Source organism: Grammomys surdaster, unplaced genomic scaffold (genome assembly GCF_004785775.1).
Source record: "Grammomys surdaster isolate TR1022 unplaced genomic scaffold, NIH_TR_1.0 126121, whole genome shotgun sequence".
NCBI classification, from domain to species: Eukaryota; Metazoa; Chordata; class Mammalia; order Rodentia; family Muridae; genus Grammomys; species Grammomys surdaster.
This window is the reverse complement of record NW_021620929.1, coordinates 1,415,397-1,434,668: the sequence shown is the minus strand read 5'-3', so window position 1 is coordinate 1,434,668 and position 19,272 is coordinate 1,415,397. Positions and strand designations below refer to the sequence as shown.

The following is a 19,272-nucleotide window of genomic DNA, read 5'->3' as shown; positions in this document are numbered from 1 at the left end:
TTCTTCAGGACTTAAGTTTGAAGACCATTCTTTACAAGGGTCCTTCTCAAAGTATTGGGTACTCTTAGTAGCTAGGTGATCAATGCAGTCTTTAGGGAACTAAGCCTTCCATGATAACACCAAGGAGATACATCAACTAGTGAGTTCCTGAATTCCTTTGTTCTTTTCGGGGAATGCTTGATCTGGTTCTCTGTGTAACACTTCTGACTGTCCATTCTTCAAATTTGTTTTGTGGACCAAGCTGGCCTCACACTCGCAGAGATCTGCCTGCCTCTGCCTTCTGAGTGCTGGAATTAAAGGCACGCACCACCATACATGTTTAATTGATGAATTCCTAAGCTATAGCACAATGAAGAATTTGAGAGAAAAATATTAAGTTCTGTCCTAATTCAGCTAAAAGATTCAGAATTAGAAGGTAGTAGTAGATGTCCTTAGGTATGGAGGTGGCACCCTTTAAGCCTTGCAAGTTGTTCTCTTAAGAGCCCTCGACTCCTATCAGGCTCAGTGAGGGTGGTGGCCTTGTTCCTTCTATAGAAGAGTCTGATAGCACTAAGATGATAGGACAAGCCCTAATCCAGCCAAGGATAATAAAGAAGTTAAGTTCACATTCCAATATGCCTGAGGTGTTCTGAGGACAATTCATACCTACCTCAGGTTTACCAGGCTAGTATTTGTAAGAATGCCCATGCAGAGGAAAGCAATCTGTTTAGAATGTGAAAGTCAAAATGAAGTAAAGCTAGCCATTGTAGTCGTCAAATCAGATACTGAATGAAAGGAGCAAAATAGAGTCAGGAGGGATTCAGGACTGGGTGCAGAGGGCATGCAACTGCTCCTTCACGATAGCCTCCAGCTTAGATTGTCTTATTGGAACAAAATGGCTCAGAAAGTAAGAGATATGGGGAGCTCCTTGCTTTGGCTGCTGCAGACAGCTAATTACATAGAAATTTTCCCAAGGAGGAGGATAGGCGAAGATCCAAAAGCATGAAAATTCTGTCATTGGGTTTTCTCCAGTGTCTTAGATAGAGAGCTTTACTCAGAACATTACAGTGATTTGAATGGTAACCTAGTTCTTTAAGTTTTTCATCTTAAAATAGTGCTTGGATTAAAGAACAGAAAATGTATAAAATTGAAAGTGTACTATAGAGAGTACAGAAGAAACCTGAATGAAAACACATACCAGATTCCAGAACAGAACCTGTCAACAACTTGGGAGTTACTGGTACTGAATCACATTAAGAATGTGACACCATCTTAACAAACCAAGAGTGTGTTAAAGTTGTAAGGAAAAAACAGGTGAAACATGTAGTCGGGAGAGACTAAATCAAGTATTTAATCCTCCGTCACAAGAAGTCTCTGGATAGAAACATTTAGTGCATGAGTGGACAGGCAAGTGGATTTAGAGTTTGAAAGTAGTCTGAAATATACAGAAAAACAGCATGGTCAGTGTAGCACCGAGAACCAAGGTGAAATACACGGGGCCCTGGTGTAGTGTTGGAGCTACCGAGGAACCTAGAAAACGTGGAGTTGGTTCTGCATCTCACACTGTGAACCGTATATATTTAAAATGGCTAAGGATACAAACGTCACAAAAATATAGGCACTAGAAGGGGATGTGGACAATCCTAAATCCTTGTCGAGTGGGAAGGACTTTTTAACATAGACCCAAGTCCAAAAGTCATAAAGATCTTCCAATGCTATGGGAAACTGACAATTTAAATCCTCTTTAAAAAGCACCATTGACAAAGTCAAAAGTCTACAAATTTTGCAACTCGTGTGAATACTAATACAGAAAGGGCTCCTAGAAACTAATTTGAAGTAGTTTAATGACCCAGTAGAAACATGAGCAAAGTAATCATGATACCTTTGAAACGTTCCTCAGTCTCATTATGAGAGAAAGGCAGTTTTTGAGAAAGAGACTAGATGATAAGAACCCCAGTGTCAGCACACCACGCTGGTGGGGCTAAAGGAAATAGGCATTTCCACAATTTTGCTGGTGCAGTGTAAACTGATAGAACCAGCATGACAAGACAGGGCTTCACACCTGGCTGGTCTGGAACTCACTATATACACTAGGCTGGCTTGGAACTCGTGGGGATCTCCCTGCCTCTACTTGAGTGCTCAGATAAAGTCATGTGCCACCACACCCAGATAAAAAGGATATAGATAAAGTTGTATAGAGCTAAAATGTCTTGACAGTTGTGGTGTTGATCAGTACCTGTAATTCCAGCAGTTGAGAGACTGAGGCAAGAAGATCAACAATTCTAGGTCCTCCTTAGCGACATAGGCAGTTGGAAACCAGCTTGGGCTACAAGAGACCCTGCCTCAGAAAAGCAAAAATAAGATGCTTAAGGCTTTTCACCTGTCTCATGTGTTCTGTTGTCATCCTCCTCCTCTTTCCACTTCCATAGCCAAACAAATCAAGTGTAGCTACGTGGCAGAAGCACTTAATAGAAAATGGCTGCACATAGGGAAGTACTCCCAGAGTGTAGTACATGAATAGCAAATACCAAGCACTGAGTTCATTACTACGTTATCAACAGTGCTTGGAGCGGTTCATGTCTTACCTCATTCCACCTTCCAGGCCACCTTAGGAGTGATGTTACTGATGATCACATTCCTCTGAGGAAACTAGAGCAGGGTTGCTGACTACAAGCCTGGAATCCAGGCCTTTGTGACTTGCAGGAAGCTACTGAGCACTTTTTAGGAAGGGTACGGAGAAGGGGCTGTGTGTGCAGTTTGAGAAAAACATTTTAAAAAGAGCCCCACATTGAAGATTCTACAGAGCCTGGAGAATCCCAAAGGGTGGGGGAAAGGAGAGTGGACAATGGTGCTGAGGGCTCACTAAGAAATAATAATTTTTAAAAGAATTACCCCTTCTTTGAGGTTTGCACTGACATTGTTTCTATCAAAACTAGATCTAGATCACACAATCAGAACTACTCCTACGAGATACTTAGAATCCAAAACCAGAGCCATAGAAATGTGTGAGGAAGGCAATGTAGGTTCTGTATATATGAGAAAGCCCCAAGATCATGGTTGTAGTAATGGAGGTGCTCCAGTGACCTGTATTTAATTCTGCACCTTTACAAATTTTGTGTCTTACTCCATAATGCATACTTACTGTAGAAATTTTGTTTTAAAATTTAAAGAAAGAAATGCAACTTTGGTGACACCCTAATTCGTTCTTTTTTCTCTATCCAAAAGGTCACTAGAATAGCAGGTTGTTGTTGTATCTCTAATGCTGGGAACAAAACTGAAGGCCATGTGGCATGCCAGTCCATCATTACCTGAGTTGTAGCCCCCATCCCCGTTCCCCACCTCAACCCTAATGGTTCTTCATAATCACATTTCACTTTTCTGTTTAGTAGGAGCAGACCAGAGAAGTTATGCGTGTTCTACGTGACAAGGAAAGTTCCAGGTCGGGGCTGGCGACCTGGTACGCTCCACACCTGGTCTCTTGTGGCGCCACATTTGGAGAGGTTCGAAAACGCTGGCAGGCGCCCACGCGAACGCGCTCAAGCTTGGCTGCCGCTGCTCGCCGTAGCTGCGTTTCCAACATGGCGGCTCCCCAGGACGTCCACGTCCGGATCTGTAACCAGGAGATTGTCAAATTCGACCTGGAGGTGAAGGCGCTTATCCAGGTACATATTATTAGGCTCCTGTCCGGCTCTTGATGGCTGTCTTGGCATTTTCCAGAGCATTCGCGCCAGATCCAGCTTCCTAGGCCCGAGGTCCCACTCCAGAACAGCTCCTCGGGGACCATTCGGTCGGTTCCCCGGGAACACTGACCTTCAGCGCTTTTCTTTTGTGTACTGTTGGCTTGCCCACCCCTGGGGTACCCTGTCACGCCGCTCCCGTCCCTTAGACTGTAGTGGTCCTGGGCTAGCCCGCCCACCCACAGTCTCGGCGGCAGCCCCGCCCTCACCCCGCCCCTCTCGCTACCCACGCCCACTTCCCTGAGTTGGGACTCGGAGGAGACCCAAGGCCACCTGGCACTGGAGTTCCTTCCTGAAGCTAACTAATTTAACCTGGGACGTGGTTGTAATTTTTTGAATGAAGAAATCAAATATTGTGCTAAGTCCTGGTTCAGAAGGCAGGCAGTGCCAGTACTAGGACCTGGAGGGGAAAGCTAGCCTAAGAAAGCCATTTTAGAGCTTCCCTACTCGGTTGAACAGACCAGAAAGTGAGGCGCTTATCTGAAAGCAGGTCTAAGTAGGAGACAGTAGCACAGTGGCGGAAGAACAGGGAATGTAGAAATGGCTCCAGAGTTTGTCAAGAAGAACCCAACCGGCTCAGAATACAAGATGTGATAGAAAATAAGGAAAGGGTAGGGGTGCGGACTTGCCTACCGCTGGGTTCCATCCCCAGTGCCACATAAATGGGCTGTGGCTACTGGTGTATGCTTTGCTTTGCGAGCCCCTGTAAAAAGGAGGGTGGGGAGTATTGTTCTCTGGTAAGTGTAGGCTGTACCACATTAGCAGTTTCTTGTGAGGAAGTGTGATTTCGTGAGTAAGCTAGAGAACGAGTGAAGAACCGCCAGCCTTACATCTCCCACACTTCACTCCTGAGATGTGTAAACAAAAAGAAAAAAGTCTGGGCCAATTTTAGAAAAATAAACAAGATTGGGTTTATACAAGTGAGATTACCAGAGGCTGGGGGTAAATTTAGCATAGTGTAGAGTTAAAGTTTAGCCATGTGCAAGGCTCTGGTTTCAGTCCTAAGAATGCATCTATAAATACACACACACACACACACACACACAAAGTTGCTAGTGTGGCGGCTCTAGCGCTTGGGAGGCAGGATCGCTATGCATTTGAGGCCAACCTGTACTACGATCTGTCTTCAAAAAAAAAAACTTAACATCCAAAATTTTGAAAATTGTGTTTTCATATTATACCATAATATGAAATTATATAATATCATAATACTTTACATTATCATAAAAATTTCCTGTTAGCTAGGACTCTTGTGACTTCTGTGTTTTGAGTTCTTATGGTTACTATGAGTAAGCATAGCCCCAGACATTGTATTCTTATGGAGTTCCACCTGTTCTATAAGTGTTCTACGCAGAGAAATATGATCTTGAGGAAGGTAAGCTGAAGAAATGGAGGCACAGAGAACTTAAGTATCCCAAGATTGCACTAACAGATTGCTGTAACCAGCATTTGAATATACGTAGCCTAAGTCTAGAGCCTGCTCTAAAACTTGGCTCTCATAATTCTGACTTTCTTTCCAGAAGCAAATTCTCAGTCCATCTTTAAACATTTTGACTTGCAGCAGATGGTTTGTAAAATCAGACTAAATTAATTTTGGTGCAAGTTACCAGGGATTTAGGCATGAGGATTTTAAGAGTTGGAAGGATCTGAAGTTACAGTATTTTTTAGATATCCATTTTTGTTGAACATGGAAGCTGATTAAGCTTTTCCTAGTGAGTAACACTTTGCTAAACTTCTAAGTTAAGGTTGAGGTTTACCTATTTATTTATCTACACACATACAATACATATGGAGTATATGCAGGTGCAAGTATGTGTGTGTGTGTGTATGCATGCGTGTGTGTGTGTGCCTGCGTGCGCGTGTGTGCATGTGGATGTGTGTGTGTGTGTTTTGCTGCTGCTGCAAGCCAGGGCCCCAAGCATGCTATGGAAATGCTGTACCACTGAACTATAGATCTGGCTTCCTTTTTTTATTAGGCTCGGTGTTAATCTTAAGAGGCATAAGGAAACTAAAAATGATGTGTCTGCTTTTGTGCAGAGGAGAGCAGCACTGAGCAGGATGAGGTAGCAAGGGAGCCTCAGCAGTGTGGGCCGAATCAGCTTTCTCACTGAGCTGATGAGGGCATTTCATTTCATTGACAGGAGAAAGGCCCTCATCTCTTCATTGTCTTCCAGGATATTCGAGATTGTTCTGGACCCTTAAGTGAGCTTACTGAACTGAATACTAAGGTGAAAGAAAAGTTCCAACAGTTAAAACACAGGATCCAGGTAAGTGAGGCTACAGAGCCACTGTTAGCTAAGGGTGGGTAGCAGGGGTGACAGTGACTGGACTAACAAAGTGTGGATCCTACACGCTAGTTCCCTGCTCGCACCCATTGTCAGCGTGTCCTTGGTGTTTTTGAGCTATTACTTTGCGCAGTAGCCTCTTCCCAGTTTCTCGAGTCATTGTTTGTGACCAAGTACATGCCTGTGCTGTCTCAAAACACAAGAGAGTGAGAAGGAACCATGTGATTAGTAGAGCCATTGCCACTGCTGTGCCCCAGGGATAAGTGCTACCTCTGCCTATCACTGGGTGGGTCTAGAACCACCTGGCTTTGCTGCATGGGGTAAATGACATTGTCCCCAAACCATCCTTCAACAGATACCGTTCATTAGCCGATAAAGACAGTGTCTTCAGAGCTGGTGGAGAAGTTGGCAGGCTAGAGAGCTTCGACAGTGCTTCTGCCCTCAGAGCTGACTTCAGAATTTCAGCACTCACTGTCACTGTACCTAGGTGATCGCCATCTCCTTTATTGCTGCCACCATCTGAACATTTCAAAGCGTCTTGCTTCCTGTGTGTTACGTTTGCGTGTGCATGTGTGTGGGTCCACAGCCGTTGGCCTCCGTTGTGTGTCTTGGTGATGTCCTTTATTTCTTCTCTACACCCTCCTCTCAATAGGTAATTTTTCTCTTATCTGTTACTTCCACATCTTCCCAGGGTGTGCTTTTCTGATATCTTCCCCCGTGGCAGTGGGCATGCTACAGCCTAACCTCGTGGGGGAGCTCCACCTGGACAGCCTACCAACCTGTCTATACAGCTGTAGGTTTTTCTAGCTCTTTTTTACTAACAGGTATTCATTTGGGATGCTTGCCTGTTTTGAGCTAATTTGTTTTCTTAAAATGCCTTTCTTCAAACTCTGCAACTTTTAACTACCACTGTTGCCTAAGTACCGGCATGCTAACCTGGTGTTTATTTCCTTTCCTGGGTTTAAGTAAATGTCCTCACCATATATTTACATGTTTGTCGCGCTCTTGCCCCTGGCTCCAGCCTCTCCTTCAGCACAGATGTGTTGTTGACATCTAGCAGGGCGATAGATAGCCCCGTGAATGAGATCCCAGCTCTCATCTGCGGTTCCTCAGAATTTGCATGCTGTCTAGACCTGGAGACATAGAAAGCTCTGAGGTGAATGCCTTTTGTATATTTCAGTAAGGTTGTATGCTAATAGGAGAGAACTGGCTGTTCCCTATATAGTCAGTCAATATCAGCACAGCTGTGTGTAAACATCTGTCTTTGTATTGTGTTTCTTCAGCTGGAACTCAGCAACAGTACACTTTCATCTCTCCAGAGTCTGGGTTCTCTGACCACTGCCAAGCAGCCTTATCTAAGGAGACTGTACGTTTCTCCTGCCTCTCTTCTGCCTCCCTTCTTCCTTGTCATCCATTCTTCCTCTCAGTGACTCACTGCCAGGCAGAAGAGATAAAATAGAACACAAGCCTTTGTGCAGTGACAGCATTGTAGGGAATGGGGAGGGGCTAAACAAAACTTTATGGCAAATAGGTAAGATTTGCACTTTTTTCCCTTTTTTTTTAAGACACGGTCTCACTGTGTAGCTCTGGCTGTACTTAAATTCATTCTGCAGAGCAGGCTGGCCTCGAACTCACAGAGACCCAACTGCCTCTGCCTTGAGCGCTAGGATTAAAGGTGTGTAATTTCTGAGCTGTTCAAATGACATAGGTATGCATGCTTGTTCCAAATATATATAGGGATAAGTAGATTGTTATCTGAATAAAGTAATATGTGGATCTTTTAGCTCTGTGGCATCTTTACAGTGTGTGAGACATGAAGTGGTATGGTGTCTTTTTTTTTTTTTTTTTTTTTTGGTTTTTCGAGACAGGGTTTCTCTGTATAGCCCGGGTTGACCTGGAACTCACTCTGTAGACCAGGCTGGCCTCGAACTCAGAAATCCGCCTGCCTCTGCCTCCCAAGTGCTGGTATTAAAGGTGTGCACCCCACCACCACCCGGCAATGGTATGGCGTCTTTACAGTGGTGACCGCTCCATTATCTCGGAGTTCTTAGCCCGATGCGGTTGGTCAGGCCTGCCATCCTTTGCTCATGGTAGCTCCTCCCCTTGGTGCTGGGTTATTCTGGGTTCATGAGCTCCCATCGGCTGTACACTTCTTCTGGAGTCCCTGAAGCTTGGCCAGGCCAGGGCACATCTCCCAGTCCCAAGGATTGTCACAAGTCTGGGGACACTGCTTGTGTTAGTTTTGCTTCCTCAGTTTTCAAACCACTCAGGAAAGAGAAATCTTTTCTCTTTCCAAAGTCCATAGGGTACTTACTTCCATCCCTTCCAACCAGGGTAACCAGAAATGTGTCCACGTTTTCGCTCTGCTGGAGTGGACATCCTGAGACTGTTTTATGGCTGCTGAAACCGTCTGTGGGTCCTGGGTTTGTGATGCTTCTGGCTCAACATCAGCCCCAGGTGTCCTTAGGCTTCTGTGTTATGTTCACATATGAGCTCAAACCCCCAAAGCTCTGTTGGAGTAAAGTACAGAAATGGACAGCGGTTGAAAACACATGACAGTGTGGTGTCCTCCTGGCATTGCATTGTGATGGCGAGCTCTTGTTTGATGTTTTTTTCTTCCTTTATTTCTGCAGGCTCAAGGTTGTAGGAGTGGCAACCCCTGCTCTAGCCAGGGCAGCCATTGTAGAGCTGACCACTCCAGCACCCAGTTTCCTGCTCATCTTTGATCTGCCAGGATTTCCTTCTCTTCTTGCAGACTTGCCTATATGTTTAAAAAGACATTTGATTATTTGGGGCATGTTCCCTCCCACTCCCAAGTGTCTGTTGTAAAGGGTGCTTCCGTTGCTTTTGTGCCCCTGCTAGAAACAGAAGTGCTCTTGGTTTTCATCCTAGCTAACAGCTGCTTTCCCCCTCTAAGGAGCTGGAGCAGTCAGCAAGGGAGCAGGACAAGGAGTCAGAGAAGCAGCTTCTACTGCAGGAAGTGGAGAACCACAAAAAGCAGATGCTCAGGTAGGCAGGGCTCCGCACAGGGTGACAGTGCTGACTGTGGGCCTTGTACCTGTATTTGTCTGATCTGGCTAAATGGTGATATAGTGGTATGATTAACACGCAGTCTGCAAGCTCTCTAGATCTGAAGCCTCAGATGTAGGAGAGAGGTGATGAGTAGTCTGCATGGACGGTCGGAGCTGCGCGTGTCTGCATGCTCACCTCGTTTGCACAGTCCCCCTTGTGTGGCACTCTCTATATTGGAGGAGTTTTACATTTTTGTGGGTGTGGGAGCTGCGTGTGGGATGGGTTCTTTCCTGCACTTCACGCGTCCTGGGGTGGGACTCAGCTCATCAGGGCTGTACACAAGCACCTCTGCCCTCTGAGCCATCTCCGTGGCCCTGCTTCTGTTATTGTTTATTTTTTGAGACAGGGTCTCTTGTGTTCCAGGTTGTCCTCCAACTCAACATGGCGCTGAGGATGGCCTTGAGTTTCTGATCCTCCTGTCTCTGCTGGGGTTAGAGCATGCTTTGCTTTATGTCCACACTAAGCTGATAGTGTTTGGTGCAACTTACTACACTGCACATGTGCACTCCTAGTGAGTTGTTTGAAATGGCAGGTGCGGGATGGGCTAGTAGGTGCTGTGCAGGCATCTGGGAGCCCATCTGAAAATTACCTTTAATCCCAGCACTCAGGAAACAGAGGTAGGAGGATCTCTGTGAGTTCAAGGTCTACATGGTGGTCTACACAGTGAATTCCAGGACAGCCAGGGCTAAATAGACGACCCTATCTCCAAAACAAAACAAAACAAAAAAGATGGAAGGAAAAAGTCAACTCCACAAAATTGTCCTCTGACCTCCACACATGCACTGTGGCATGCATCGTCCACCCCAATCATGCACACTTATGATTTAAAAACAACCTTGTTTTAAAAAGAAAGCCACCCTATTAATTCATTACTCTGAACATTCTTAATCTCTGTCTTGACCTGTTTTTCACTCAGCAGAGGGTTGTTTAGTTTCCATGAGTTTGTAAGCTTTGTTGTTCCTGCTGCCACCAGCACTCAGCTTTAACCTGTGGTGGTCAGACAGGATGCAGAGTGTTATTTCAATTGTATTGTATCTGTTGAGACTTCCTTTGTGTCTGAGTAGGTGGTCGGTTTTGGAGAAAGTCCCTTGAGGTACAGAGAAGGAGGTGTATGTATTCTTTTGTGCTTGGGTGAAATTACCTTTAATCCCAGCACTCAGGAAACAGAGGTAGGAGGATCTCTGTGAGTTCAAGGTCTACATGGTGGTCTACACAGTGAATTCCTGTTCTGTAAATAAATTAGGTCTATCTGGCTTGTAACATGTTAGCTCCAGCATTTCTGTTTCCTTTTTGTCTGATGATCTTTACTTCTGTGTCCAGAGCTCGGCAGGCTTGTCTTGAGCTTTCTCTATGAGAGTTCCAGAGCATAGGTTGTATTCTCAGGGGGATCCAGTTGGCTTTTTTTCATTTGTCAGTGAAGAATCACTTGCTAGTCTCAGGTGCTGCTTACATTCCAGCTGTCACTTGCAAAGGAGCAGGGGAAGAGCGTGAATAAACCCCACGAGTCAGGGCACCCTGTGATGTCTGTAGTACCTGTGCTTGATGTCAGATAGGCAAACCTAGAGGAATGCTGAAGAATATTGGTTCTTGTGGCTTCGACCCCTGTAGCAGGCTCTATGGGGGAGATGGGCCTGGGTATTAGGGATGGAGGGGAATGCTAAGTCACGGTTTACATGGATGACACCCAGACACTCGTCAGGCAGAAAAGCCACTGTGGGCCCATGTCTAGTAGAGTGCCATGTCTCTGGTCTCCCAAGTGCCAATCAGGGGAGGGATATCGACAAAACATTCTAGAGACTGTTTCCAGAGATTGAACAGAGAGGTATTAGGACCTGCGCTAAAGCAGTTACCAGGAAGAGGAAGTATAGGAGGCAAGCCTGAACTCCGGCTCTCACCAGGAAGGATGACCTAGTTAGACAGAGCAGCCTGGTGGAGCCACCAGGACCTCATGTGTGACCCTTCCTCTTCCAGCAACCAGACTTCATGGCGGAAAGCCAATCTTACGTGCAAGCTTGCCATTGACAACTTGGAGAAGGCAGAACTTCTACAAGGAGGAGACTCCTTACGGCAAAGGTAACATCCATTTGTCCTTCTGGGTCTGCCGTCTCAGCACCACAAAAGGGAAGCGGCCTTTTGTTTTCGGAACATTTACACTTTATGTTATTGTATAAATAACTTTTTTTTCTGTTTTAATACTGGTCTCATACATCCCAGTCTGGTCTCAAACTTGCTGTGATCTTACAGGTGTGTACCGCCACACCAAGTTTGTGCAGTTCTGGAGATGTAACCAAGGGCTTTGTGCATTCAAGACAAGCATCTGCTAGCCAAGTTACGTTCTCAGCCCTGACTAAATTTGAATAAACTTGGTTTGGATTTTTTTTATTTGTTTGTTTGTTTGTTTGGTTGATTTTGGTTTTGTAGTAATAGGGGTTGAATTAGGGCCTCATGCATGAGGGCCAGATGTTCTATCACTAAGCCTTTCCAGTACGCCTATCCCAGTCCTCCCTGACAGTTTTTTTTTTTTAAGACTTATTTTAACCATACATGAGTAGTATTTATGGTACTAACCAGTCCTATTGGTGTGTCTGCATTCTGTCCTTTCAGTATTATATGAGATGCATCAAGGCAGATCTTTGTCTGGTTCATTTGAAGAAGTTCTCTGGGAGTGAACACATTTCTGAGTCTCTCTGTACCTAGTACAGAAGGCAGTGTGGTTTCTGTTCCCCCAGCAGTGCTCAAGAACGTGGGTACAGCATGTATCTTTAGCCACACTGCCTGATGTTTTAGAAACATGCAAGCAGGGCAGCAGTGGCACACATGTTTAATCCCAGCACTTGGGAGGCAGAGGCAGGTGACTCTCTATGAGTTTGAAGCCAGCCTGGTCTACAGAGTGAGTTCCAGGACAGCCAGAGCCACACTGAGAAACCCTGTCTTGAAAAACAAGAAAGGCAGGAAGGAAGGAGGGAAATAAATGTGTGCTAGCTGGCTGTGTCACCACACACCTGTCATCTGAGCACCTGGGGATGGCTGAGGTGAGGACACTCTGCCTTCTAGGCCAGCCTGAGCTATATTTTGGGGCCCCATCTCAGAGCACAAACAGAAAAGCACTGATGTGGTAGGTTAAAAATGATGCATTTGCAAGCGAGGCTTTTGTTGTTATTGCTCCTTCCTCTGGACTTGCAGGAAAACGACCAAAGAGAGTTTGGCCCAGACCTCCAGCACCATCACAGAGAGTCTCATGGGGATCAGCAGGATGATGTCCCAGCAGGTGCAGCAGAGCGAGGAGGCTATGCAGACTCTAGGTGAGAAGGAGGAGGAGGAGGCTGTTCCAGAGCACAGGCCCTGGCACCTCTACACACGCAGTTCTCTGCCTCTCCCCACCCGAAACTTCCCAAGTGTGTCTTAGGAGATGATCAGACAGCTTGCTCCTGTCAGGGAGCTGTTCTGCCCCTCCTCTTCTTTCAGTTAGGCAGCTGTGCTAGACACGCTGGGCGCCATCAGTGCCTCCCAGAGGAAGCATTGCTAGGCTCCTGTGAAGCAGAACTGGCTGGCCTCTCTGGAGATGGTGTCAGCAGTGCTCATAAGGGGTCCAGGAGTCTGGTTTGGAGCATGGGCTCATGGGTCTAGTATTGCCAGGCAGGTTTGGGAATTGGGGCAAGACTGGGAAGACTGTTACTGTGAGTTCCTTTCGAATGTTCCAGCCAGTGGCTAAGGAGAGGCTGTGTGACAGTACTGCATTCCTGCCAAGTGCCTTCTTGCCATGGCTCCTGTAGAGAATTTGCCCTTCCAAGGCCTTTCAGTGTAAGGAACAGGAAAGGAGTGTGCTGTTCGTAAGACTTCACATGTCCACCACAGTAAACAACGGGGTTTGGGCTGTCACTCAGCCATCTTGCTTCCTTTCTACCCTTAGTTCTTCCTCTACCCCAGACATCATCCAGGAAAATAGCTCAACACGTCTAAAAGCTAATACTAAGGGGGCTGGAGAGATGGCTCAGTGGTTAAAAGCAGGAAGTGCTCCTGAAAAAAAAACCCAAGTTCAGTCCCCAGCACCCATGTCAGGCAGCTTTCAATTGTGTATAACTCTGAGGGCATCTCCCACGTGCACCATCCACCCAGATATGCACATAATTAACAAGAATAAGTTACACACACACACACACACACACACACACGCACACACACACGCACGCTCAGGCACTGGCCTTGCTAACAGCCAGCCAGCAGCTCCAGCTCATTATTCCCAGGAGTACAGTCTGATTCAGACTCCTTCCTCTTCTGTTGCAGTCAGCTCTTCTCGGACTCTCCTGGATGCAAACGAAGAGTTTAAGTCCATGTCAGGAACCATCCAGTTGGGCCGGAAGCTCATCACAAAATACAACCGCCGCGAACTGACGGACAAGCTTCTCATCTTCCTCGCCCTGGCCCTGTTCCTTGCCACGGTCCTCTATATTGTGAAAAAGCGCCTATTTCCATTTCTGTAAGCGAGAGCTGCCAGCTTTGACATGTGCATTCCTGCTTCAGAACCTGAGGCTCTCAAGGACTGGTCGGGCTGTCGCACTGGGCTTCCCCTCTCCCTCAGGTGCTCAGTGAATCCAACAGAGGGAAAGTCAGCAGCGAAGCTTCCTGTCAGAGGGCTTGGAAAGGGTGTGTGGACTAGAGGAGACCGGAACCTCCAGGACGGAGGCACTCCACACTCACCCAGATTCCAAGGACTGCGGCTGCCTCCTAGAGTACTTCAGCTCTGGGACTTGGTGCACTTCCTCTCTCTTGCCTGTCCAGAGGTTCTGGATCTGGTGGAGGGAAGAGAGGAGAGGCCTGTGGGAGGGAAGGTGACTGCAGCTCATGGCTGTTCCCTGAATAAACCTCATTTATTTAATGGAGTGGTAAATACTTACTACTAGAAGCTCTCTCTCTGGGAATGTGTGTGCCTCCTCGTGTTCTAACTCCTAGGACATGAAGTTAGATCACTCATTGGACAAGGAGTTACTGTAGCCAAGGGAGGACTCAGAGGCTAAGAACACTGCTGCTCTTTCAAAAGACCAGGGTTCTGTTCCCAGCACCTACATGGTGGCTCACAGCCACCTCTAACTCCAGTTCCAGGGACCTGATGCCCTCTGTTGGCCCCAGGCAGGTGCATGGTGCACTTACATATGTAAGTCAAGCACTTGTGCACATACTGTTTTTAATTTATTGAGGGTGAGAGAGCTGGCTCAGTGTTAGCGGTACTTGTGAGTAAGTCTGATGCCCTGAGTTCCCTCTGCCCCACGGGTGGAAGGAGAAACCCATCTCCAGGGCATTGTGCAGCAGTGGCATGTGCTACGACCCTGCATACACACATAGAAAAAAGGTAAAGAAGCATGGAGTGGCTGTCACAGGCTGATTCCTAGACATCACCAGACATTACACATGTACTTGTGAAGCTGACACACTCCCTCAAGCAGCAACAGAAGAGAGGTGTCAGCGAGGGGAACCACAAAGAGCAGCAACTGGCGCAGCCCACAGCACCGTTTCTAAGTGCTGAGGTGGGTCTTTCTGCCAGCAGCCTGGCAGGGCCTGGGACATTGCAGTGTCTGAGGAACTCTCTGACTCCCTTCTCTCTGGTCCAGACTAAGCATGACAGAGTTAGAAGCCAGTACTGTCCATGCCCCAGGTACAGGCTCCCAGCTAGGTCATCCCTAGAGGTCTCCTATGCTGAAAGTCTGGCTGGCATTGTCCTTGAAGTTCATAGCCTGTTCATAGCACTGAAGGGTCTGGGAGGTGTGAGTGGAAGATCACAGGCCTAGAACTGGAAATATTCAGACTTCATAGCCCTGAGCAAATTACCTTACAGTACAGTTCCCCATCTACACAATGGAGGTCAGAGTCCAAACAGCGCTGGTGTGAATGAAGGAAAACGGGAAGTAGCGGGTGTAGCGGATATCAAGAGTCAGAACCTTTGTTGTGAAGGGACAGGTCATCCTGGGACCAAGTATGTGCTGTTGGCTGTAAATATAGACTGATTTACTGAGTACAGTGTAAGTGGAAAGGGGTATGTGTGTGTGTGTGTGTCACAGCGAGTAATCCCACACACACTGAACAGTCAGTCGGCTGACTGGGAAAGCTCCTAAGGGCACAATGGTGGATTGCACATACAGAGAGCTTGCACTGGGTAGACCATCATGGCACTGTGGAGAAATACATGAGATTTCTGTAAAGATGGCGTGTGACTAAAAACCCATGAACTGATCAGTTCTGGAATTTTCCATTTTATATTTTCATCTGTGGTTGGCCATAGATAGCTAAAGTTTGAAGAGCAAAGTCACAGATAAGGTATGTAAAGGAAGACTTAGCACATACATACCACACACCACACACATACATACACACCACACATACAGACACCACACACACAAACACACACCACATACCATACACACACCACATACACCACACATACACACACACACTCCACATACACACACCACACGAATACACACCACATACACATACCACACACACAGACACACCCCACGTACACATATCACATACACACACACACACACATATACACCACATATGTGCCACATACATACACACATCACACACACACCCTACACACATACACACATCACACACACCCCAAATACACACTCATACATTCTTAAACAATTCTTGATCTCCATAGGCTCTTGGAGGTGCAAACTATACACACAGATCATAGATTAATCTGAGTGCACAGCCGCGATGGAAAGTTCCCGCGGGGATCCCAGCTGTAAGCGCGGCAGGTGGGGGGTTCTCCAATGGGGATTTGTCTTGTCTACGTTTCTCTTCACTCTCCCCACTAGCTGTCAACATCTTCACACTGTGGAAATGTGTGGCCCTAAAAGTGTCCCTTCCGCCCTTTTGCTTGCCTCCTGAAACTAGAGTCTGACCTATTATGTGAGTCACCAGGACGGCATCTTGACCACCCCGTTCTTCCCCCATCAGCAGCCTAACTCTTCCTCACCCGCTTAGCTGTGCAGAAAGCAGTCTTCCGCACTCAGCCATGAGGGGGCAGTGTCCACACTTACTCTGCACTCTCACAGTCGTAGAGCTAGCTCCAGTGGCTGACATGCTCTAAAGGCTACCTTAAAAAGGGAGGGGGGGGGACAACTAAATACGCAAGGCCTGGGTTGGGCTATGTTCCATAAGTTCCTTTAATATTCAATTAAACAATAAGGCAAGCTCAAATACTACATTTTAATTGGCCAATGGTAATGGAGTCAAAAATCCAGAGCAGCCTTCAAAGGACCATTCATTCATTCAGAGGGATTTTGCTGAGCATCTACTGTATGCCATCGTGTGTCACGGAGCTGCAGTATGTGGGCAAGGGGAACAGATGATAAATGACGCCCATGCTAAACGTGTCCTCAGTATGTCAGAAAGTGCAGCAGTGAGCTTTCTGTATCCTTGGGTTCCCCATCTGCAGATTCAACCAACTTTACATTTAAAAAAGAAAAATTTTATATTGTATAGACTTTATTTGTTGCTTTGCAATATGAAGCATGGTCAGGGCCAGGTGTGGTGGTACACACCTTTAATCCTAGCACTAAGGAGGCAGAGGCTGGCCAGCCTGATCTACATGTTGAGTTTCCTGCCAGACAGGGCTGCATGGTAAAACTCGGTCTGAGAAAAATAAAAAAGGTAGTCAGCTGATAGAAAAGGGGTCAGCCACCCGCAGGCCTGGAGGGCCTAACCAGCTCTCAGATGACACACCATCTTGTTTCCCTCACTTCTCTGTCAGCCTCTCTCTCTCTCTCTCTCTCTCTCCATTTTCTGAACACTAAATGCTTAGTGTTCACTTAGATCAAGCTCGCCCTGCTTTGCCCTGCACGGTCTCTCAGAGCCAAGGTCCATGTACCCACAGCTTTAGTCATCTGTAGGAAGAGCATCAACAGTCCCAGAGTTGTACGACAGAACAGCCTCCCCAGGGGCTCGGACCACAGGCATCTCTGTCCCTGTGTCCTCCTGCCAAACACCTAGGCCTTCTCCAGGCTCCATCTTCCCCAATAAACTTCTTCCTGGAGGCTGTTAGGGCTAAGGATACACCATCTCAAAATGTGAGTGTGTGAGATCAGAATCGGCCACTCAAGATAGACTTTTCTTGGGGGCTGGAGACATGACTCTGTTGTTGCTCTTTCAGAGGACCTGTGTTCAATTCCTAGCACCCACACGGCACTCACAGTTACCTGAAGTCCTCTTCTGACCTCTGTGGGCATCAGGTACATACGCACACACAGGGCAGACACTCATACACATAATAGAAATCTTTTTTTTTAAAAAATTGCTTGTTTGCGCCGGGCGGTGGTGGCGCACGCCTTTAATCCCAGCACTCGGGAGGCAGAGGCAGGCGGATTTCTGAGTTCGAGGCCAGCCTGGTCTACAGAGTGAGTTCCAGGACAGCCCGGGCTATACAGAGAAACCCTGTCTCGAAAAACCAAAAAAAAAAAAAAAAAAAAAAAAAAAAAAATTGCTTGTTTGTTTTGAGATGGGGTCTATGTAGCCCTAGCTGTCCTAGAACTTGTTCTGTAGACCTGGATGGCCTTGAACTCAGAGATCTGCCTGCCTCTGCAAAGAGCTGTGTTTGTGCTACCATGCCTGGCACTCCTTTAAAAAAAAAAAGAAAAGAAAAGAAAACGGGCTGGACAGATGGCTCAGTGGTTAAGAGCACTGACTGCTCTTTCAGATGTCCTGAGTTCAATTCCCAGCAATCTCATGGTGGCTCACAAACATCTGTAATGGGATCTGATGCCCTCTTCTGGTGTGTCTGAAGACAGCAACAGTGTACACACATATATAAAATAAACCTTTTTTTAAAAAAATTGAAAACAACATTTGGCCATATCTGTGTGGCAGAGGGCTGTTCCACACACCTAACCCCCGAGTGGCCTCATCTACATAAAACAAGCAAAAGTCGCCACATATTCCCAGGTCCTCCTCCCTTTGCTCCTTGTGCACCTCAGATGCTGGAGGAAGGTCAATCACTGTCTCAGTTTGCAGGATTTTCATGTGCACATACAAAAAAACCAAGTGTGGTTTCCTGCTGTCGCTCTATTCTAATTTAGCTTATAGCCTGGCCCATGAGCCTGGAAGCCTGACAGTCATGCTCTCCTCCATCTTCCTTCTCCCTTCACCCACCCCATCTTCTTGAAGCCTTGTAGTAAACCAGAAAGTAAGACTGCATTGCTGCTACTGAACCAGCCATTCTGAACCACTGCATTGCCAGCTGTGGATGACTTCTAATGTCCAGTGCGGGATTCTGCAATAAAATTCAATTTAGAGATGCTTTAAGGAACAAACAGATTTTAAAAGAATTGTTAGGGGGATTTTTTTAAGACAGGGTTTCTCTGTCTGAAGCTCACTCTGTAGACCAAGCTGGCCTCAAACTCAGACTTCCTCCTGCCTCTCTCTCCTGAGTGCTGGGATTAAAGCTGTGTCCTGCCACACCCAGCTTGAAGGATTTTTTTTTAAAAGACAGCAATATAATATAAATTATTTTTTCTTCCTGAGTTAACAGTGGTCTTCCCTGAGCCATTGGTGGTCTTCCCTAGGCCGCTGCTCACAGCTTTGCCCAAGTTGCGCTCGAGCAAGGGCAGAATAAAAATAGCTGTAGTTATCTAAGAGATAGACGGTCTGGTGGTGCTGTCAGGGATGAAGGGGTGAAGCCTGGGGCCAGGGGGGGCATGTTATCACACCACCATCCCTTCAGCCTCCAACAGTGGGCTCAGGCTACAGGAGTCACTCAGGGACCCACAGCATTGGGTGTGTTTATGTACTTGGCTGTTTACATGGGCCATGGGAGCATGGTCAGGGAGATGTGAGTCCTAATGGTACTGTCCCTGGTCTGTGTCCCAGATCTGTACCACAGTCCTTGTCTGTGACTAGGGCACCTCTAGACAGTAACAGTGTCTCAGAAGTCCTGGGAGGATCACAGGATGAATACAGCAGCTGCTCCCATGTCACTTGCATAGAAACTCTATGGTCACCACCAAGCAAAAGCAAATGGCTTCATCCCTCTTTCTCATTTTGAGTAAAATGTGCTTAAATAAAGATGCTGGGGTTGGAAAGAAATCAGGGCCAGATGTGATTGGTGATCTTTGGCTGTCAACTTGACTGGATCTGGGATCATAAGATGCCTTCGGTTGAGTCTGTGAGGGGACTTCCTGGGGAAGGAGTAACTG

At 46.7% G+C, this 19,272-nt stretch overlaps 2 protein-coding genes across 2 annotated transcripts in view; both read left to right on the top strand.

Annotated features, from left to right (window-relative positions):
- Crebrf (CREB3 regulatory factor) overlaps positions 1 to 3,381 on the top strand; it is a 60,577-nt gene extending 57,196 nt beyond the window's left edge. Inside the window, exon 11 of the mRNA XM_028756474.1 lies at positions 3,366 to 3,381. The gene's annotated coding sequence lies outside the window, so the exon portion shown is untranslated. The remainder of the gene's footprint in view (positions 1 to 3,365) is intronic.
- Positions 3,382 to 3,549: 168 nt separating this feature from the next.
- On the top strand, positions 3,550 to 13,953 carry Bnip1 (BCL2 interacting protein 1). Its single transcript, XM_028756483.1, has 6 exons — positions 3,550 to 3,641; positions 5,891 to 5,983; positions 8,919 to 9,010; positions 11,045 to 11,146; positions 12,257 to 12,375; positions 13,358 to 13,953. Exons 1-6 carry the CDS (start codon positions 3,558 to 3,560, stop codon positions 13,552 to 13,554), a joined length of 687 nt encoding a protein of 228 aa, XP_028612316.1. The 5' UTR covers positions 3,550 to 3,557; the 3' UTR covers positions 13,555 to 13,953.
- Positions 13,954 to 19,272: the final 5,319 nt, after the last annotated feature.